The sequence below is a fragment of the Miscanthus floridulus genome, chromosome 5 (assembly GCF_019320115.1).
Source record: "Miscanthus floridulus cultivar M001 chromosome 5, ASM1932011v1, whole genome shotgun sequence".
Lineage (NCBI taxonomy): Eukaryota > Viridiplantae > Streptophyta > Magnoliopsida > Poales > Poaceae > Miscanthus > Miscanthus floridulus.
Window position 1 is genome coordinate 82,548,259 of NC_089584.1, and position 20,112 is coordinate 82,568,370.

Sequence of the window (20,112 nt, forward strand, 5' to 3'; positions counted from 1 at the left end):
GAAAGATCCTTGTGCTCTGTTATAGCAGGGTGTGTGACAGCCCAAGCACAAGAGCCATTTGTATATGTGAGTGACAACCCATATAATATAAAAAGCAGGCATCAGCAATTCATCTTACAATATTTAGAGGCTAGCCCTGAGTACATACAGGCACACACCATGAGCAAAAGCAGAGCAGAGTGCAGAATAAATATTCAGAGCAAGGGAGGAGGTAGGGACAAGCATGCAGCATCAGCATACAATATTCAGATCAATAGCAGAGCATGAGGCATACAATATTTAGATCAAAAGCAGAGCAGCAGAGCACGAGGCATACTATATTTAGAGCAAAAGCAGAGCACGAAGAGCAGATAACACTACAAGAGTACACACCTGGGAGTTGGCCTTTGGGAGACCAGAGACAGAGAGGAGGCAAGGGACATACAAGGCGGAGGCACGGACACGAGGCGGACAGACAAGTGCGGTGCAAATGGACCTGCGGACGGCGACTCGAAGCGGACAGACAGGTGAGGTGCAGATGGCGACGGTGACTCGAAGCAGAGAGGAGGCAAGGAGCGTCCAGGCCCAGGCTGACGACAGACGGTCGACGGAGGTGGGTGAGCAGCTGCAGACGGCCGACGAATGCAGGTCCGGCCAGTCGACGGAGACGGGCGAGCAGGTGCGGACCGCTAGTGGACTTGCGCAGCCAGGCGGAGATGCAGTGGTAGCCTCGTGTAAGATGCGGACAGCCGCTAGACTCGAGCAGATGAGCAGCAAGCGGAGATGCAGGGCCGCCGCCACCAAGAGTTCCCGCCCTCGGCCTTCTCTTTTCCTCTCCCTCTCTCCCCGTGAAGCTGCCCGCACCCGCAGTAAATGGCACCAAGCTGGAAATTTCCCGCACACGAGCATATATGCGCTCACTGCGGGTCTTCTGGCGCGGACGCGCGCTCGATTCCCCCCCCCCCCCCCCTCCGACGCCATTCGCGCCTAGGCGTCCGCCCGACGCCATTCACGCCTAGGCGACGCCTAATCCTATGAGGCAGACGCCATACCCGTGGAGGTCGTGGTGACCCCGACGCCCAGCACCTCTACCACGCCTTGTAGAATAAACCATGCATGTAATCACTTGCTGAATAAGAGCATCTCCAAGAGCCTTTGTAAATCTCACTCTCTAAATCATCATTTGTAGAGTCATTTGTATAAAAATCATTTTGTATATCTTTTCACTCTCCAACAATTTCTCTATATCTCATGCGCACTCTAGAGAGCCATTCTCACTTTCTATATTTGGCTAGGGAAAAATCCGGAATAGAAAATGGCTATATTGGATGATCATTTAGAAAAGCTGTTGGAGAGTGGTTTTTTACCAAAATTTCTATTCCTAGCATTTAGTAAGGAATGATACGCTTAGCAATGCAAGTTTAGGGACCCAGACGAAGATTTTATGAGTATATGGCCCTAGATATCACCAGAGGGACAAGTCAGGACTGTATATACATTTTACTCATCAATTAAGACCGAGCCACATAGATTGTGAAATCGTGCTTAGCTTTGCAAAAACTTTTGTACCAAACCGATAACTAGATTTGCTTCTAATGGGGATCTTGCTTACTTCATGTTGACTCCCTTGTGATGCCCAATCGTACAACAGATTGACATTATGTTTGTCAGTTTGTGACGCTGTGCTGTTGTGAAATTTTTACCCTGAGCTCTGTCGAAGCAGATGCCAACGAAGCCATTTCTACGATTCAAACTTGGCAGAATATGTGGTAGTGGAAAATTATAGCAACTTCTACGATTCAAACTTGGCAGAATGTGGTACCAAAGAATGAAAGGATCCACCTAGGGTGTTTCAGTGATATCACTACCGGAAACCGGCTTTTTGCCGAGTGTTTTTATGTTTGCCGAGTGTATTTCCTCGGACACTTGACAAACAAGCCTTTTACTGAGTGTTGCGAAAAAAACACTCGGCAAAATAATTGCACTCGGCAAACGATGCAAAAAAACACTCGGCAAAGTTCGACACTCGGCAAACTAGAAAAAAAAACACTCGGCAAAACTAGACACTCGGCAAAGAAACATGTTTGCCGAGTGTAATTGTATGGCACTCGGCAAAGAAATATGTTTGCCGAGTGTAACTATTTGGCACTCGACAAATAATTTTATTTTTTTCTCTTCTAACCTTAAAACTTTTTTTACTCTCCACATACAACATGTGGTATTCCATGTTAAAATTTGGTATATTCGTGGATCTGTTTGCTATATTTAATTAATTTATTGCATTTCAAGGAATTTTTTTGTATAAGTCAAATTTGAACCGCAAGTGATTCAAATAATAGAATAAAATCAGTAGAAAAATGATATTCATGTTATTGAGTCCAGTGTGAGGCCTTACCCGGAAATGAAAAGAAATTTCGAACATTTTGTTCAGAAAACACGACCACGAACGTGTGACCGAATGCTTTTTAAATTCTAAAAAAACAAACGAGGTCTGAAAATCATGAGATTTGTTATGATGTGATGATATCATACGTGGAGGTTGTGGTAAAAAATTGAGAAGGTTTCGCACAATTTGTCAAGTACGATGTTTACAAACCGAAGCATCTAGCGTTGAGAAGGAATCGGTAAGATTTGGAGTCAAAGTGATGGTCGAATTGGGGTTTGACTTCGAAACTTTTTGTACAGGCAATAGAGAACATAGATTGTTTTATGAGAAATTTTGGTAATTTTTTGGATCTGTTTGATAATTTTAATTTATTAAGTGCAATTATAGAATTTTAATTGATATAAATTAAATCTGAGCTGTAACTGCATAAAAAATGGAATCATATTCATATAAAAACCATATATATATATATATTGTTGAGTCAATTTGACAAGGTATTTTTAAAGTACATCGAACAAAAAAGGAAAAACATGTTATGGAAAACAAGGAAATAAAAAAATAACTAATATATTTACCGAGTGCCCAAAACTGTAGACACTCGGCAAAGACTGCTTTACATAGTGTTCTCGATCCGACACTCGGCAAACTCGGCATTATAAAGTCTCCTGGCCCTCTCACGGCGCCGCCCCCTCCCCTCCCTTTCTCTCTCTCCCTTATATCTTCCAGAGAACACGCATATAGGGAAAGGAGAGGAGGCGTCGGCCTCCTGGGTTGGCTGAGGCGGGCCCGCACCCGCGCCCAGTGCTCGCCGGCGGTGGTGGCCGGCCGACGGCGGTCTTGTGGCCGAGGCCGGCGGTGGTGGCCCCAGTGCCCCCATCCTCGCGCTGTTTGTGTCCGCCGCGGGGGACGCCGACACGCCCAGGCTCGGCCACCTCCACACCGTCTCGCTGCTCTCCTCCACCGCAGCCTCGCTTTCCTAGCTCGCTGCTGCCTCGCTTTCCTAGCTCGCCGCCGACGCGCGCCTCCTCGTCGCGCCCGCGCCGGGCCCCTCCTCCGCCGGCTCTGGTTCCTCCCTCGTCTCCCGGCTCCGCATGGGCTCCGCGGCCTCCCGCGCTGCCGCGCTAGAGGAGCTGGAGAGCACCGCGCCTGCGCTGCCAGCGCTCTCCGTGGCTGCGGCCGTCTCCGCGGTGGCGGCGCTGCTCGACTCCGCGCGCTAGCTGCGGCGGGGACCTCCACGAGCGTGCCGTGGTCGCGCTGGCCGCCCTGGCATCCTCGGATGCCTTGCGGCCTTCCCTGGCGCAGGAGGCCAGCGCCGTGGTGCCGCACCTGTGCCGCGCGCTCGAGTCTGGGGCCGGCGCGTCCACCGCGGAGTATGCGAGCACGGCGCTGCTCCCGCTAACGGCGTCATGGCGGGACGTGTGCGCGGCCGTGGCCGCGTGCGGCGGGTGGTGGTGCTCCTATCCGCCTGCGCCGGCGGCACCCCGGGTGGCGCAGGCTGCGGCGGCCGGGGTGCTCCGCAACCTCACGGCGTTCCCGAACCTCCTCCCAGCGTTCCACGACGAGGGCGGCGCCGTGCGTGGTGGCGGCAAAGTTCTGGTAAATGGGAAATGGTCGTGGTGGTGGCGGCGGCGGCGGGGGAGCCGCGGTGTTTTTTTTTATATTTTTTGAAAAGTCTTCGCCGAGTGTCGGTTTTAGCTTTCGGCAAAGTATTTGTCGAGTGTTCGATAAAAAACACTCGGCAAAGACAGCTTTGCCGAGTGCCATTTACTGAGTGTAACACTCGACAAATTCTTTGCCGAGTGTTTTTTAGGCTTAGCTTAATGCCCTGGGCACTCGGCAAACCTACTATTTCCGGTAGTATAGGGTTTCTCGGTCCATCCCCGTGACCATTTCAGCCTAAAATCCAAATCCGACCAAGCAGCATAAAGATCGATTCTCAAGAAATTAACGTCCCTGTTTGTTTCGCTGAAATTTGGTTGCTGTTGATGTTGATTTGTTGTGAGAGGAAAAATATTATTCCTTCGCTGAAAAATACCGCTAAAGTAGTGCTGAAAAATAGGACGAACGTTTACTCTCTTTTTTTTTGCGCTGCCTGCACATGTAACTCCCTTATTAATAATAAACACCGGTGGTGTACCGTATCTTAAAATAAAAACTTTGTGACTTCCTGATTTCTCACCGAGCACATACATATCTTCACTGTGCGCAGCTACAATCTTAATACGGGCAATGGAAACTAGTCGAGTAGAATCAAACGGCAGGCTCAAGACATTACAGAGAACCACAATCATATCAACAATACACAGAATCTGTGGTTGCCAATATGACGTTTTCCAGTTCCAATTATGCCCAGGATACAGTACATTTCCACTGAGAAACTAGCCAGTGACAACATTAGGAGGTAGTCAACTCAAGAGCAGCTATGCAGAATCTATATTTTCAATAGTGAAATGTCAAGCAGCATTTTGCATGAGTTATATACCTCTCCTGATTCACTCAGAACTGTACTCACACTTATCAAGCTGATACTATCAAGACAACGCGAGACAACATTCTGGGGAATGTCTAGCAAGTATACACTGAAACTTTACCCAAAAAGGGTAAAGTTCACTTTAGGACCTCCAACTATCATAGAAGTATGGATTTCAACCTCCAACTTCAAAACCGGATAACATTGGCCCTCCAACTCTCGAAAAAGTTCACTTTAGGACCCTGGCCGGTTTCCCTGGCGGTTTTGCATGGCAATGTAGCAGTGCTGACGTCAGCGATGACGTCAGCACTTCTTTTTAATTTGCAAAATTGATATTTTTTTATTCGGAGCTTCAAATATAGCAAATAATATATCAATTTTGATCGTCTCGACGAGCTCTTTGCAATGGTGTACTCCGTTTTGTTGTTTGAGATAATTTTATTTCATGAAAAAAATAAATATTTCTATAAATATTTTATTTCATGACAATTTTGTTTGAGATAATATATTTCTATCCACTGCCACTTCATGCGGTCGTACTCATGCCATGCCAGCCAGGAAACAGATACGTACAGGTCGGCCGAATGGTCGTCCAGTTCCTGTGTGCTGCAATAGTAGCCGTAGGAAAGGAAAAAGGACAGGTATACACGAATCGTATACTGTATCGGATTTGGGTACAAGATAAATATAATACTACTACTACCACTAGCTACTTAATTTCACCACAAAAACAGAAAAAAACTACACTAGGAGCAGTAAACATATCGTTTGATCGTGTCATATGTTGACAGTTAGTTAACCGCAGCTAGGGAAGGTTAATTCAAAAATATCTAAGCGATCGTGGCAGGTCTGATTATTGACCGTCCAACTCCCTGTTTTATATACTGACTACGTTGGTGTTGTACATATACAAATATACAAAGTATATTAAATACTTGCATACGTCAGCTTAATTGCATAACTTGTTTTGTAGAAATATTTATTTTTTCATGAAATAAAATTATCTCAAACAACAAAACGGAGTACACCATTGCAAAGAGCTCGTCGAGACGATCAAAATTGATATATTATTTGCTATATTTGGAGCTCCGAATAAAAAGATATCAATTTTGCAAATTAAAAAGGAGTGCTGACGTCATCGCTGACGTCAGCACTGCTACAGTGCCATGCGAAACCGCATGGGAAACCGGCCCGGGTCTAAAGTGAACTTTTTTTTGAGAGTTGGAGGGCTAATGTTATCCGGTTTTAAAGTTAGAGGTTGAAATTCATACTTCTACGATAAAGTGAACTTTACCCAAAAAAAACAACTGACCAGCTCAGGAGAATAATAGATCGGTCATGTACTTGAGCCTCACCAATGGGGTCACTAACAGAAAGATCGGATGCTCTCTGAAAGTACCAGGCGCTGTCTCCCTCACGGACGACTGCCAACAGAGTAGGGCATTCGCTGGCTCGTTTCGCCGTGGTCAGAGACTTCAACTTGGCGAGCATCTCATCCACTGAGGCTTGATCTCCATTGGCCAATACAATCACAAGCTTCAGCAGCGATTGTGCCCTCTCTAGGATGAACTTGAGGAACGCGAGCTCGCAGCGCTCTCCTCTGAATTTGTCGAACACCACCTTGGTGATGTGTGTCTCTAGGCAGTCGATGGAGCCAACCTCTTCCCAGAACTTCAAATTGAGCTAGCCATCTGGCTCCTAAGCTTCATGAGACTGCAAAAATCACCGTGTGTATATATGTGACTCCACTAACAATGGTGATAATGCTCAAGGGTTTCGAAAGAGAGAGATTGAAATTAATAAGCTATAACGATATGGGGTGAATGGGATCTCACCAGAACATGCAATGTCTCCACATTGGGAAAGCATCTCAGGAATGTGGGTAGCATCTTAGCTTCCTTGCGGATTCTGAATTGTACCTTCAAGGCCAAGATCTTGACACTTGGAACCATGCTAGATGGGATCATCTTTGTTCCACTCTACAGCACAATTGAGAACCATTACTGCCATGGATTAAAATTGAAGGTAACATTTGGATCGATGGCACATATAGATATAGATAGAGCTATGCTTATGCAATTATGAATTATGCAATGTAGGAGGAAACAAAGGAGAAAGAGATACCTCAATTATGGTGCTGCCAATCTGGAGCTGGTGGATGCTTGGCTCCAGGTAGCCGAGCACCTTGAGCTCGGTGGCGTGGCCAATCCTGACCCTGGTGCCGAAGGTGACGGAGCCGATGATCATGCATTGGCACGGCCTGCCACAGGATTAGGCGCTGGAGGCGCGGGGCGATGACCACGTCGAGCTCATCCGCCAGGTACTTCCAGAAGACAAGGCACTGGAGGCTGCAGCTGCGGATCCGGACAGAGCGGGTGTGGTAGAGGCTGGCGATGATGGCGAACTTCTCGAGCACGGGGCTGCAGACGAGCAGGTGGTCGATGTCCCTGGCGTGGATGATGGTAGCGCAGAGTCCAATCTTCTGGAGGCGGGGGAACACGGCGGCGCGGCCTCGCGGGAGGGCGGCGGTGTCCGGGAATTGCCAGAAGCCGAGGTAGAGGGTGCGGTGCGGAGGGAGGCGATGTGGAGGAGGTCGACGGGGAGGCGTAGGGAGCGGGGGAAGGGGCGGTTGACGAGGACGAGGTCCTCGACTCCCCCCGCGGCGAGGACCCGGAGCCAGTACTGGAGAATGCCGTGGCGCGCGGCCAGCTCCATGGAAGCAGCAGGTGAGGCGCACGAAGCGGATGGGGCCCCTGTGCCCGCCGATGACGCGGGAGACGGCGTCGGTGACGGCTGGCCAGTTGACGGCCGCGGAGCGGCCGCCACCGCCGTCGCGGAAGACGAGGAGGTCGGAGTCGTCGAGGACGAGCGGCGTGGAGGCCCAGACGCGGCGCCAGCGCCTGGAGAGCGCGGTGGTGCGCGCTGCGTCCTTGGCGGGGAGGCGCGCCACGATGTTGGAGAGCACCGCGTCTGGGAGGCGGCTGATGCGGTCCTCGCCGCCGCCGCCGCGGGGGCTGTGGGAGCGACGGGAGGCACCGGTGGTGCGGAAGGGCGGGGCGGGGAGGCAGGGGAGGACGACGCGTATGATGTCCTCCATCTCCACGACGGCCTCCGGAGCCATAGCCATAGCTGCTAGGCGACGGCGACGCTCCTAGCCCGCGCCCGTGGAAGAAGAGGGAGGGTTTTCTGGTGAGCTCGCGTGCTGTGCTGGTGTGGGCGGCGCTGAGTTCGGCTGTGGTTTTCTGGGCGAAATCAAAAAAAATGAGGAACGCCCGCGTTGGAAATAAATTGTGTGAGCGCTGGGCGCGGGCGCACCCCACCGCCTGTGCGCCCCTCCACTCGATGCTGGACACAAGACAGAGAAAGAGATCAAACGCTCCTAGAATTTTTAGGATCAGAGCCAGAGCAACTGACCGTTACCAGTGCTGAGACACGTGTGGAGATTTTTTACAACCAAGCGCGTGTTCAATTGGCTGAACTTTAGATTTTGGGCTACTGTAGCACTTTCGTTTTTATTTAGTAATTAGTGTTCAATCATGGACTAATTAGGCTCAAAACGTTCGTTTTGCAATTTTCAACCAAACTGTGCAATTAGTTTTTTTTCATCTATATTTAATGCTCCATACACGTATCGCAAGATTCGATGTGATAGGTACTGTAGCACTTTTTGAAATTTTTTTTTTTGAAACTAAACAAGGGCCAAGCCAAGCTGCTGGGCGTTTGATTGTTTTCTGTGCCACGTGTCCAGCGCTGAGTGGAAGGGCGTACAGAGGCTGGGGTGCGCCCATCGCTCACACAATTAATTTCCCCGGCGTTCGGTTCCTCACTTCCCCTCGCACGCAGGCCCACCGGTCAGTTATACGGAAAATCAGGGTTCAGGGACGCTGATAGAGAGGCCGGGGCTGATGAGCACTGCTAGTCCGGTGCAAATTAGAGCAGTGGCAGCGTTAGGGTCTTCGGGACAGCTTCCCTTGTTGGTTGTTGCTGCAGCGGCTGCAATTCCATATGACAACTAAACAACAAACCGATCATCCCTGGATTACTTGAGAAGTTCAGATTGATATGGACACAGGGGCTGCCACTAAAACCAGCGACATTATACTACCAGTCCACGGCCACATTTCAAAACCGAAGCATTCCAAAATTACATGATTCATCTCGTCCCTGATTGATCGCTTCACGATCCAAGTAAACAACAGGCACCGTGATTTGGGACTGAGCAGGACCAAAGTATCTATGTGCCTCTGAGCTCTGAGCAGCTGACCTCATCAGCGAACACCCACACACACACACATACCCTCCTTGAACGAGTGAATACGTGAATGACCAGGAACCGTTTTATGGCATCAAAAGAGCTAAAGAAAATTGTGCAGGAAATCACCATGGCATCAACTGATCAACGAGATAAACATGTACACAGCACTGTGGGCACAACGGAAAAGTACTCAATTAAACAGGTTTCACCAGTTTGTGAGCATTTGCGCTCAAACCTGACAATCTATAACAAGTAACAACAATGGAACTAGTTCATGTCGACCAACAACCAAGAAGGCATTTGATGAAATGAAACAGCATTGCATCACACAGAAATAAACTGTAGCTAATTTGAAACCTTAAGCAGCATGGGCTAACTAGCCTGTCTCATGTTCAAAGCTACTATAACGTAAATTTTTTTTAGATGACAATAAGCAATCTAGACAACAAATAAGCCAGCAATCCAAATATGTCCTGCAACTGATAGAGGTTGCCGGTTCAGCAAAATGGCTTTGCGATCAGAGAAACATAACAGCCAACACCTAGAACTTCAGCAATCAAAAGGGTCGCTCACAGAAAGATCAAATGCTCTGTGGAAGCTCCACACGCAGCCTCCATTACGCACCAAGATGGTCAACTTGCGGTCTTTGCTTGCCCGTTTTGCACAAACCAGAGGTTTCAGTTTGGCTACCATCTTCTCCAACGAAGCAGGATCATCTCCATCGGCCAAAATAATCACCATCTTGTGCAGCAGCTGTGCTCTCTCCCAGATGAACCTAAGGAATACGAGCTCACTGCGGTCCCCTCGGAAGTTCTTGAACACCACCCTCTTGATTTGGGACTGAAGGCAGATGATGGGGCCAGCTTCCTGCCAGAACTTGAAGTTGAGCTTGCCCGTGGGCTCATCAGCTTCATCAGACTGCAGAGTCAAAATGCTGCTAGTTCAATTATCCGTGATTCAAGTTAAGCATCATACACTGAAGATGGTTCAGATGCTAAATGAGGACAAGTGGGAATGGAGTCTCACCATGATATGTAATGTCACCACATTGGGGAAGCATCTGAGGTAGCTTGGCAGCATTCTAGCTTCCTTGCGAACTCCAAACCGGACCTTCAAAGCCAGGATATTGACACTTGGAACAATGGTACGTGTGCTCGGCTTTGTCCCAGCCTACTGAAAAGTTTGGAATTCGCAATTACTCGAATGTAATGCTAATGATGGTTCCACATATGAAGCTTATGGTGGAATCCATATATGTATGCAGCATTGGCTGAGTACATCAATTTGACGAAATTGAGCTCACCGCGATGATAGTGTTGGAGATCTCGAGCACGTGGATCCTTAGGTCCAGGTAGCCGAGCACCTTGAGCTCCTGGACGTAGCCAATGTTGAGCTTGGTGCGGAAGTCATCAGCGAGACGGGCACCGGGGCACTCACTCCACAGGATGAGCCGCTCGAGGCTCGGGACGACGAGCACATTGACCTCGTTGGCGACGGACATCCAGAAGAGCACGCAACGGAGGCTCCGGCTGCGGACGCGAACGCAGTCCGGCGAGTTGTCGCAGGCAACAAGCGCGAGCTTCTCCAAGAGGGGGCTACACTGGAGGAGGTGGTCGATGTCCGCGGTCTTGATGTCGGTGCGGCAGAGCCCGAGCTCGACGAGGTGGGGGAAGGCAACGTTACCGCGGCGGAGGGACTTGGTGCTCCCAGGGAACTTGTCCCAGAGGCCGAGGTAGAGGCTGCGGAGGGAGGCGACGCGGAGGATGTCGGCGGGCATTTTCGCCTTGAGGGGCCAGCGAGGGCAGACGAGAACGAGGTCGTCGACGCCCTTGTCCGCGAGGACGCGGAGCCAGTCGCGCGGTCGCGCGCCGCGGTCGCGCGCCGCCGCGTAGCTGCAGACGTTGGTGAGGCGGACGCAGCGGAAGGGGCCCGGGTGCGCGGCGAGGACGCTGGAGACGGCGTCGGCGATGGAGCGCCAGTCGGTGCCGAAGCCCAAGGGGCCGTCGGGTTGGTCCGGGTACGGGAGGAGGTGGGCATCGTCGAGGACGAGCGGCGTGGAGGCCCAGACGCGGCGCCAGCGCGGGGAGAGCGCGGCCGTGCGGGCGGCGCGTCCTTGATGGGGAGGCGGGAGACGATGTTGGAGAGCAGCGCGTCCGACAGGCGGCTGATCCGGTCCTCGTCGGCCTCGGCTTCACCGACGACGGAGCAGGCGGCGGCGGAAACGGAGCCTTCGGCGGGCGAGGGGATGCAGGCGAAGATCTCTTCCATGATGCCGCGGCACCCCGTGGAGGCCATCGCTGCGGGCCGCGGCGCCGGCCGGAGAACGGGGAGGGTTTTGGTTGGGGAGGCGTCAGGCGTGGGATTGGTCAGGAGGTGGTGACGTAGTGGATGGTGCCGTGGTGGCCAGCGCCGCGGCGCGAGGATGTCCCACTCCGCGACTGGGAGCGTGTTTAGTTTGAGGAAGTTTGGAATTTTGGGTAGCGCACCACTCTCCTTTTTATTTGGTAATTAGTGTTTAAATATGGATTAATTAGGTTTAAAATGTTCGTTTCGTAATTTCCTACAAAACTGTGCAATTAGTTTTTTTTTCGTCTACATTTAATGCTCCATGCATGGACCGCAAACATTCGATGTGATAAGTACTGTAGCACTTTTTGAGATTTTGGATAGAACTGAACACGCGCTGGGGCACTGGCCTTGTAGGGTTTCAGTTCCTGCCTGGCCAAATGTCGGAACAAGATTTATCTGCGGCCCACCAGCCGGTCCCAATCAGTTTTTGGATGGAGGTATTAAAGTGGACTTTTTAAATTCGGGGTTTAAAGTTTTGGGGTATCATATTAGGTGTTATATATGGACGTTGCATAGAGTGTTCGAAAACTAATAAAAAATAAATTACAGAATCTGTCAGTAATTCAAGAGATGAATTTATTAAGCCTAATTAATCTGTCATTAGCACATGTGTACTGTAGCACCATATTATTAAATCATGGACTAATTAGGCTTAAAAGATTCGTCTCGCAAATTAGTCATAAACTGTGCAATTAGTTATTTTTTTAGTCTATATTTAATACTTCATGTATGTGTCCAAATATTCAATGAGATATTGAGTAAACTTTAGTGGAGGAACTAAACAATGCCTTAGTGCCTATCACATCGGATGTTTAGATACTTATTAGAAGAACTAAACATAAGCTAATTATAAAACTAATTACATAAATGTTGAATAATTTATGAGACGAATCTATTAAGCCTAATTAATCCATCAATAGCGTATGTTTACTGTAGCATTATATTGTCAAAATCATGAATTAATTAAATTTAATAGATTCTCTCGTAAATTATTCTCGATCTATACAATTAGTTTTATAATTAGTCTATATTTAATACTATAAATTTATGTCAAACATCTGAAGTATAGAAGACGGAGCCAAACACCTGGTAACTTCTTTTCCGGCCATAAAATTATAGCTGAAGTTTTAGGAACGAGATCCTCTTGTAGTCGGGCTCGACGATGGCTCTCTACAGTTGTTGCATCTACGCCATACGTGGCAATCCAACGGCGATCCCACGAAACTCCACTTGCAGAATTGCAGAAAACATGTGTCTCTTACGGCAGCCACTCGAGTGGCCCACCTAAAAGCCCACGACACTATGCCTATAAACAAGTTCGCCATGGGCAAGTTGGTTCTTGTTCTTCCTATCTGGCCTCCGCATCTTCTTTGTTTGTTACCTCGCAAACTCGTGCGTTGGCTTCCTTGCTGCCTTAGCAGTCAGAACACAATGCAATTTACAAAATATAATACTTCCAATCCAAATAAAGCGGCTTGGATATGCTCACAGTCTCAAAGAGCTTTTGCGTGTCAGGAGCTCCAGCTCGACCACAGGACGTGCGCATCTCACCAGCCAGCAGGGCGCGAGAACGCTCCTAACAATGGGTTGGTACATGTCACACGGATTTGCTCATCAAAATAGAAATTGACAGCCCTTGGAAAAATTCTACTCTACTCCATACAAGAACGGATTAAAGCATCACATACTAATTTGCTACCATATAATTTGCGAGCAATTAAAACCACCATGTATTTTGCTAGGACTTAAAGCATTACATGCTAACAATCATCAAAACCACCATGTAATTTACTAGGGACTAAAATGGGTTTATAGACACCAACCTTTTAGAAGGTGGATTCACCACGATTTGGATGCCTTCCCCAAAATCAATTGAAAAGTGCTCTCTAAAATGGAGAAACAACTAGAATAAAAATCAAGCAGTCTAGCCGTCAAAATAATTATAAAGCTACAAATTCAAAAGAGTGGAGGCTTATTACTAACCTTAAAGTAAGAAGATCATGCCCATATTTGAAAATCCAAGAGCTTCATCGAGCATTTTGGTGAAGAATGGCCGCAACAATTGAGGGAGTGGGGAAATGCGCACCTCCTGGATGAGTGTGCTCACAGTGGAAGAGAGGAAGGAGGAGAGGATGACAGCTTTTGTACTGTGGTTTATTACTGTCGGCTTAAGCCGAAAACCGTCACTGATAGCACCATATCAAGGTAGGTCATCTAACTTTGCCATCGACAGTTTGATTTCTGGCCTTTGAAACACAACTAGAAAATATGTTGCAATCATGTTGTATACCTGACCACCGACTCATTAGAGAGCTTTGTGTCGATTGGAATCAAAATCCTTCTTTGAATGAAAGTAATCATGTATTATTTTTCAATAGGTATTTTTTGATTGATTGACTCCTCGCATGGGATCTGAAGTCACATTTAGCCATGCTGACAACAACATTTCGTCCTCCTTAACAGTGAAATTTTTGGACCTTTTCTGATTTCTTTTCACCGCAGTAGGGACCTCATCGCGTGCTTGTAATTCATTATGACGTTGGATATTGTTAGACACTGCACCTAGAGTGAAACCCTCTATAATCATGTCGGTCAAAGGTCTCCCTGAATCCATTTCGTTGTAAAAACAAAACACAAGGAACATATTAGATGATGAACTGAACATGTTATCAAAGAGTAAAATAAAAAGGAAAGTGCATTGTCTAGATGTACTACAAATTATAGGCTAATAATTTTCTGTAGACTGAGAAAGAATTCACCAAAAGGTCTTATGGGACTGAACACATTGTTTTTGCAGACACATCTGATATTGTAAATGTGCTTTCTCCAAGTACTATCTGCTACTTTCACGAAAGGCACCAATGTTCTTGCACTATTAAACAAGGGCACCAGATGTGCTGAAATAAGTACATTCTAAAAAAAAATTCGACCCACGGTGGCTAGACTAGATAGCTGCCGGGATTTTTGGCTTAAGGAAGAGACCTCTCACGTAGATCGAGAAAATCGTTGAACCCCGTACCCCGCCTGCATACGGGGACCGTAACCCTGCGAGTGGGCCGGTGCCTACGAACCTATGCTTTGGGATGCGGGGCAGATGATGGGGTTTTTTTCAACCTCCGACGCTGCAAATTCGCCCCGTGGGAGGATCGAACTCGGGCCACGATGGTGCCAACTGGAGTGCGTGACCGGCTGGTCTAGCATCATTTGGCAAATAAGTACATTCTAAAGTTTACTAAGATAAATATTTGCAAATGCTCATTTTTGCAGTCCTAAATACCCTTTATCTGTTAAGTACAGTGGAGAAACAACTGTAGCCAAACCGCATATGTTAGATACTTCTGTGATATTTCCCATATGCTACAATCACCTCCCATCGACCACCAAACAATTATAGGTGCATGCTTACTGATGAAGCAACAGCATCCATTAACACGAACCATCAAGCATATGCATGACAAATCGGAAAAACTACAGGGTACCTTGAGAGGACATCGTAAATTATTATCATATTCAGAACGTTCTACAGATGAGAATGTTAATAATACTGCCAGTGCCAGGAAAGACCAATTATTTTCCGTGAACCATGTTGTTCTAGGCCTCAGCCTTTGAACACCAGGTTGCCGCTCTATATGCCGAAAGCTCGACGACTCCAAATGAAAGGAACACAAAGGCAGAACGGAAGGAAAGGAATGTATTGATCATGAAAAACAACGATTCCATCCTCCCTTACACCACTCCTGTAGAGCTCTATTCATACGTAACCGTATCTTTTACAAGGACCAAAATGCCCTCACGTACTACAGTACCCGAGCATATTCCCCTCTTCTGCGGGTGCTTTTGGTCCGAGCCGGTTGCGGCCTCCCTTGAAAGGTGCCTCCCCCTTGGTGGGCCCACCAACTCTAGGACCCACCACTCCTGCTAGGGTTGTTCTAGGCCTCGCCGATCCCAAAAGAAACTGAAAGCGACGAAAAACCTGTGAAACAACGCCCTGTTCAAAACCAGTTAGTTAAAGGCACGCCGAATGCTTCGAACGCCTTTCGATATCGGTACCGCCCTGGACCAAAAGATACCGGCGGGCGAAAGCTTTTGGGCGCTCCCCTGCCCAATGAGGGGAACCTGACGTTTCCTTCCGCCAACGACTTCGTCGATTGAAGTATTGGCAGACGAAATGCCAATCGGAAGCTTCCTAGCCTCTCCGAGTTATCCGGGCATAAACCGTCGTCTCCTTCCGCTGGCGGTTTCGCCGATGGAGATACCGGCAGGCGAAATGGTGGCCGAAAGCAGCTCTAAGCAACTGGGGGCCGAAGCCGTATGCCATCCCCCAACAGTAGCTCCTCGGCGCCCCCTTTCGTCGCCTGTGTCAAAAGCGGGCGCCGTATCTTGTCACCGCCTTCCCCCAAGGTGCAAAACGGTGAACTGATTATCTTTTTGGTTTTTGTTTTTATTTTTATTCATTACTGTTGCATGAGCATTATTTTTATTAAAATCAGAAAAGGCGTCTGTTTATCATTATTTTTCCATTTTATTTTATTTTTTCCTATTGTTTGAAACACGAATCGACGTGATGCGTGGAGGTAACGGCTAGTTGACGTGCCTCTCGGTTTTCGTGCCGCGCCTCTTGGCCTTCAGTCGACCGGCTATATTAGCCCCCGCGCGCTGGCTTGAGTCGCGCTTCCTTTGCTCTGCTCTCGACGACCCTGCTTGAAACCTCCTGAGCTTTCGTCTGGTCGTTTCGCGCCTTGTTGTGATGTTTCGCTTCTGCGCCGTTGATCTGGTAAGGCTTCTTTGTTTTCGCCTGTACTTTCACCGTTGCTTTTATTATTCGTCATTTGTTATTACTTTTTTTATTTCCAAATTTTTGTTTCGTTTTGAGTTTTTGCCATCTCTTTAGATGGCTGACACGGTAGAGGTCGCTTCGCTCGCCGGTTCCTCCAGTGGAAACAAGAACAGCTCGGGGAGTTCAAGTCAAAAAGTCCACTGATCGGGTGACTAGTAGTTCTTCTAGCTCGTCGATTTCGACCAGTACTGCCGGCTCTGAAAGGTTACTGGTCCACAGAATGTGGTTTCATATAATGCCGAAAACACCTTGTCGATTGAAGAAGAAGAGCCACAGGCGATGTCCGACTTGGCGCAAGTGTCTATTACAGAGTCTGTTAGTAATTCTCCTGCTCCGGCGCCAGTTGGGAACACTTTTATTCTTGGCCGATCTCGAGTTACCCACAAATTGATACAAGATTACGTGAACAAGGGTTACCTGGAGACAAATAGCTTGGGTCATCAACAGTTTCGCCCTCCTGGCAAGGAAACGATACCGCAGCCGAAACCTTATGAGGCTGTCGTCTTTTGCGACTTCTTTATCGCTGGCTTGCATTTTCCCTTGGAGCCGTTTGTTTCGGGCGTTCTTGATCGATTTGGGTTTGGGGTGCAGCTTCACCAGTTGACTCCTAATGCTATCGCGCCTGAGTGCTTTCGCCATGGCCATGAAGATGACAGGCTCTGATCTGCTGGTTGATACTTCTGCTCGCTTTTATAAGATTTAGCAGCACCGAAACAAGTTTCAGAATCCGGATACGGACGTGGAGGTATATTCAGATTTTGGGGCCTATATCTTCGTTCCCAAGAAGCTGGAGGACGGTGGGGGGTCTCGTTCCGTCCTTTCGGAACAAATGGCCACAATGGGCGCAGTTCTGGTTCTATCACCGTGTTTGCACGGACTCTGAAGTCGCGGAAGCTGAGGCGAATGGGAAAGATAAGGCTTCACCCTTGGTTTTTGACGTCTCGACCGAATGAAGTGAGAAATAGGGAAGCTTTCGTGCTCACTTCCCAGTGGCAGATTAGCAGGGATCTAGTCGAGGAATGGATAGCTCTTGGCCGGAGTCCACTTTGTGTTTACACAAAGTTTGATAATTTTACTAATTTGAATGGCTACAAGGGTCCAGTTGTGGCTTGCCGAAAGCCTAAAGGATATAAAAGTGATGAATCTTTCGTTGCTTACGTCGAAAGCCAAGCCAAAAAGGTTTGCGGCACTTATCTTGGTAAGGAACAAGAGGCTAAGAGGGCCAGTTTTGGATCGAAAAGGAGGCTGAATCGTATCTTTGACTTGATGGGAGTGGCGTATGAGGATCGTCCCGTTTTGGAGGAGAAAGTCGCGAAAGATGCCAGCACGCATGCTTCAGGAACCAGCCACCGGCCGGAACGTGCTGGCAGGGACGCTGACAAACGTAAGGCCCGCGAACCCACTGATGTGCGAATTGGGCGCGAGCTTGCGAAACCTGTGGAGAGGAAAAGCCGAAAGGTTTATTTTTATTTTGGCTAGTTTATCGGTGAGACTAGCTCTAGTGATAGGGTGAGTTGGGTATGGAGTAACGGCTGTGTTTTTCCGCTTTGAACGATAATTTCCCGTGCTTTCACTAACTACTTCCTTGTTCTGTTGTTTTCTTTTACTTTGTTTCAGGCCGACTCGCCTCCAAGCTTGGACCTGATGGCTCCTCCAAAGGTTTCGGCTGCCGCAGCGAATGCTTTTACTGATGATCTGTCAGTCGTCGACCCCCCGACATTCGCTAGATTATCGAAGAGACACAATCGCGGGGCGGACGTCGCCATTCGCGATGACGGCACAAAACGCCATAAGTCACGGAAGCCCCTGGAGAATAAGGCCCCTGAAGCTGCCTAAGGAGAAAGTCTCCTCTTCGTCGGTGAAAGATAAGACCATAGAACCGGCTAGAGGTAAGACACGATTCTACCGTGAATCCATTCGGTTGAATCAAGACGTGGCAGAAGGGCGGCTCCTGGGTTTTGGCCGTTTGGTCCTTGCGTCGAAACTAGGAGATTATGGTGAGATGCGGTTTTATACGGGATCCAGTTCTTCTGGTGAACCCGATTCCTTGAAGGAAGAATCTTACCGCCTTGCTCGTTCTCTAGGGGTTCGTCAGACGCTGATATGGCGTGCGGATTCAAAATTCAATTACCGTAAGATTGGTCTCCTTCCTACCGATAGCACTGCGGCCGCCAAGTTTTCGGAGTGCTGTTCCGGCTTCCGTGCCCCTGAAGTCAAAAGGGACTTGCTGGATGTGGATGATGCGAAATTGGCAGAAGCCAATGAATATCATTTGATCAGCATAAGTCACTTCCTAGAAAAGTTTTTTTCGTTTTGTTCCGCTCTCGACTGACCTATTGTCCTTGCTTTGTCTTTTTAGTCAATTCTCCTGAACCAAAGTAAGCGGCAACAAAGCCTTCTGTATCGGCAGAAGATTGAGGAAGACAACATGGCGAAAACCATTCGCATCAAGGCGCTTGAGAAAGAGGTTGAGAGCCTGAAGAAGAAGAGGAATGACAAAAGGAAGTTGCGAGAGACGGGCGAAGCCAACCATCTGAAGGTGAAGGAAGAACTAGCTAGGGTCCATGAGGCGAAAATCAATGAAGCTGCCTCGCTTAAGAAGAAAGCGAAGGAAATTGCAGCCAGGTATCGCCACTGTCTTAATGGCGTTGGCTGTGACACCCAGCTTCCAGCGAAGTACAGTGCTGCCCCGTTTATGGATTGGCTGCTCGGCGAGGTTTCGTCCCTAGAAGGTCACATGACCTTGGGCCGTGATTTTGCCGTTGTGACCGCCTTTAAGGCTCTGTGCGCTGGGCTTTCGGAGACCAGTTGTGATCACCTGGAGCATCTTGACTTGTCAGATATTGATCGATATTTCCAGGTTTCGGCAGAGGCTAACTCGATTGCCGGAAGATTTTTCAATTCATTTTTGGTCTATGACATGGCCATCATGAATGCTGCTCTGTCACGTGGGAAGGTATTGGCTTACTTACAGCCATGGCTGATACGATCGTTATTACTACTGGCTGGTTTGATGTGAGAGAAAAATACTGACTAAAAATTTATGATCGTTTACGACCAAGCGATCAGGCTGGTTTACTTTTCACTTGATCTTTCGTTCCTCCAACTCGTCTTCGCGGCGGAACTTAAGGCGTTGTTTTTTTTTCGTCAGTCCTCGGAAGAAAGGCGGGTGATTCGTGCCATGGTGGAGAAATACTTGAACGAGACGCGTGGTCCTCGTGATGGTGGCGATGCTTCGCCTGCTATTTCACCCACGCATTCACCTGCTACTTCGCCTGCCCCTGGAGTTGAGAGCTCCGCAGCTAGCGCTACTCGGAATGCTAGGAGTGACGGGGTAGATGAATAGATCTTGAACTTTCGTTGTGTGGACAAGGTGTCTTAGGTGGTGGTTGTAAACATTTAACTATTAACTTGTTGTCTTGAACATTTTCGGTGCGCAGGTTCCAGGCGAGGAGCCTGCGCAACCACTTGATGTTAATTCCCTCATGATTCATTACGGTGATTTTTTTTGTTGGTAGCGCCTCGTGGGTTCGGTACCATCAGAGAGTTCAGAACGCTCGACTTTCTGACTTCTTGGAAATGCGGTATCGGCGAATGCGGCGAAAGGAGGAGTACCTGCAACACTTCTTCGCCTCACTGGATCCGTCTGTTTTGGCCAATAGGTGTCGCATTCGTAGGTGGCTTTGGCGCGCACGCAGAGAACCGCATGCCGACTCTTTGGCCGGATTGCGTGAAGCTAAGGTGGAGCCGGTCGATGAAGAGCTGATTGATTATGAGAAACGTTGATATATTTTTTACTATAAAATGTATGATGACGGTGCCTAAACTTTTGTAAA

At 48.3% G+C, this 20,112-nt stretch overlaps 1 protein-coding gene, 1 long non-coding RNA gene and 2 pseudogenes across 2 annotated transcripts; 2 read left to right on the forward strand and 2 right to left on the reverse strand.

The window, feature by feature from the left end:
* The first annotated feature begins 517 nt into the window (after positions 1–517).
* On the forward strand, positions 518–4,739 carry LOC136454839 (uncharacterized). Its single transcript, XM_066455102.1, has 4 exons — positions 518–658; positions 3,370–3,573; positions 3,668–3,961; positions 4,719–4,739. The coding sequence occupies exons 1-4, from the start codon at positions 518–520 to the stop codon at positions 4,737–4,739; spliced, it is 660 nt and encodes a 219-aa protein (XP_066311199.1).
* A 46-nt stretch (positions 4,740–4,785) lies between these two features.
* LOC136454840 (F-box/FBD/LRR-repeat protein At1g51370-like) lies at positions 4,786–8,062 on the reverse strand (annotated as a pseudogene).
* Positions 8,063–9,584: 1,522 nt separating this feature from the next.
* LOC136452479 (putative FBD-associated F-box protein At5g56700) lies at positions 9,585–11,385 on the reverse strand (annotated as a pseudogene).
* Positions 11,386–17,657: 6,272 nt separating this feature from the next.
* Positions 17,658–19,748, forward strand: LOC136452480 (uncharacterized). The gene is made up of 4 exons (XR_010758840.1): positions 17,658–17,785; positions 17,894–18,273; positions 18,361–19,232; positions 19,428–19,748. It is a non-coding gene; the product is annotated as an uncharacterized lncRNA (long non-coding RNA).
* Positions 19,749–20,112: the final 364 nt, after the last annotated feature.

Bases quoted from the DNA above. Each gene is read 5' to 3' on its own strand.
- LOC136454839 (XM_066455102.1), top strand. From the start codon at position 518: ATGGCGACGGTGACTCGAAGCAGAGAGGAGGCAAGGAGCGTCCAGGCC. The intron at 3,574-3,667 runs GCGCGCTAGCTG...TCCCTGGCGCAG, and splicing joins TGGCGGCGCTGCTCGACTCC to GAGGCCAGCGCCGTGGTGCC. The intron at 3,962-4,718 runs GTAAATGGGAAA...AATTATGCCCAG, and splicing joins GTGGTGGCGGCAAAGTTCTG to GATACAGTACATTTCCACTG.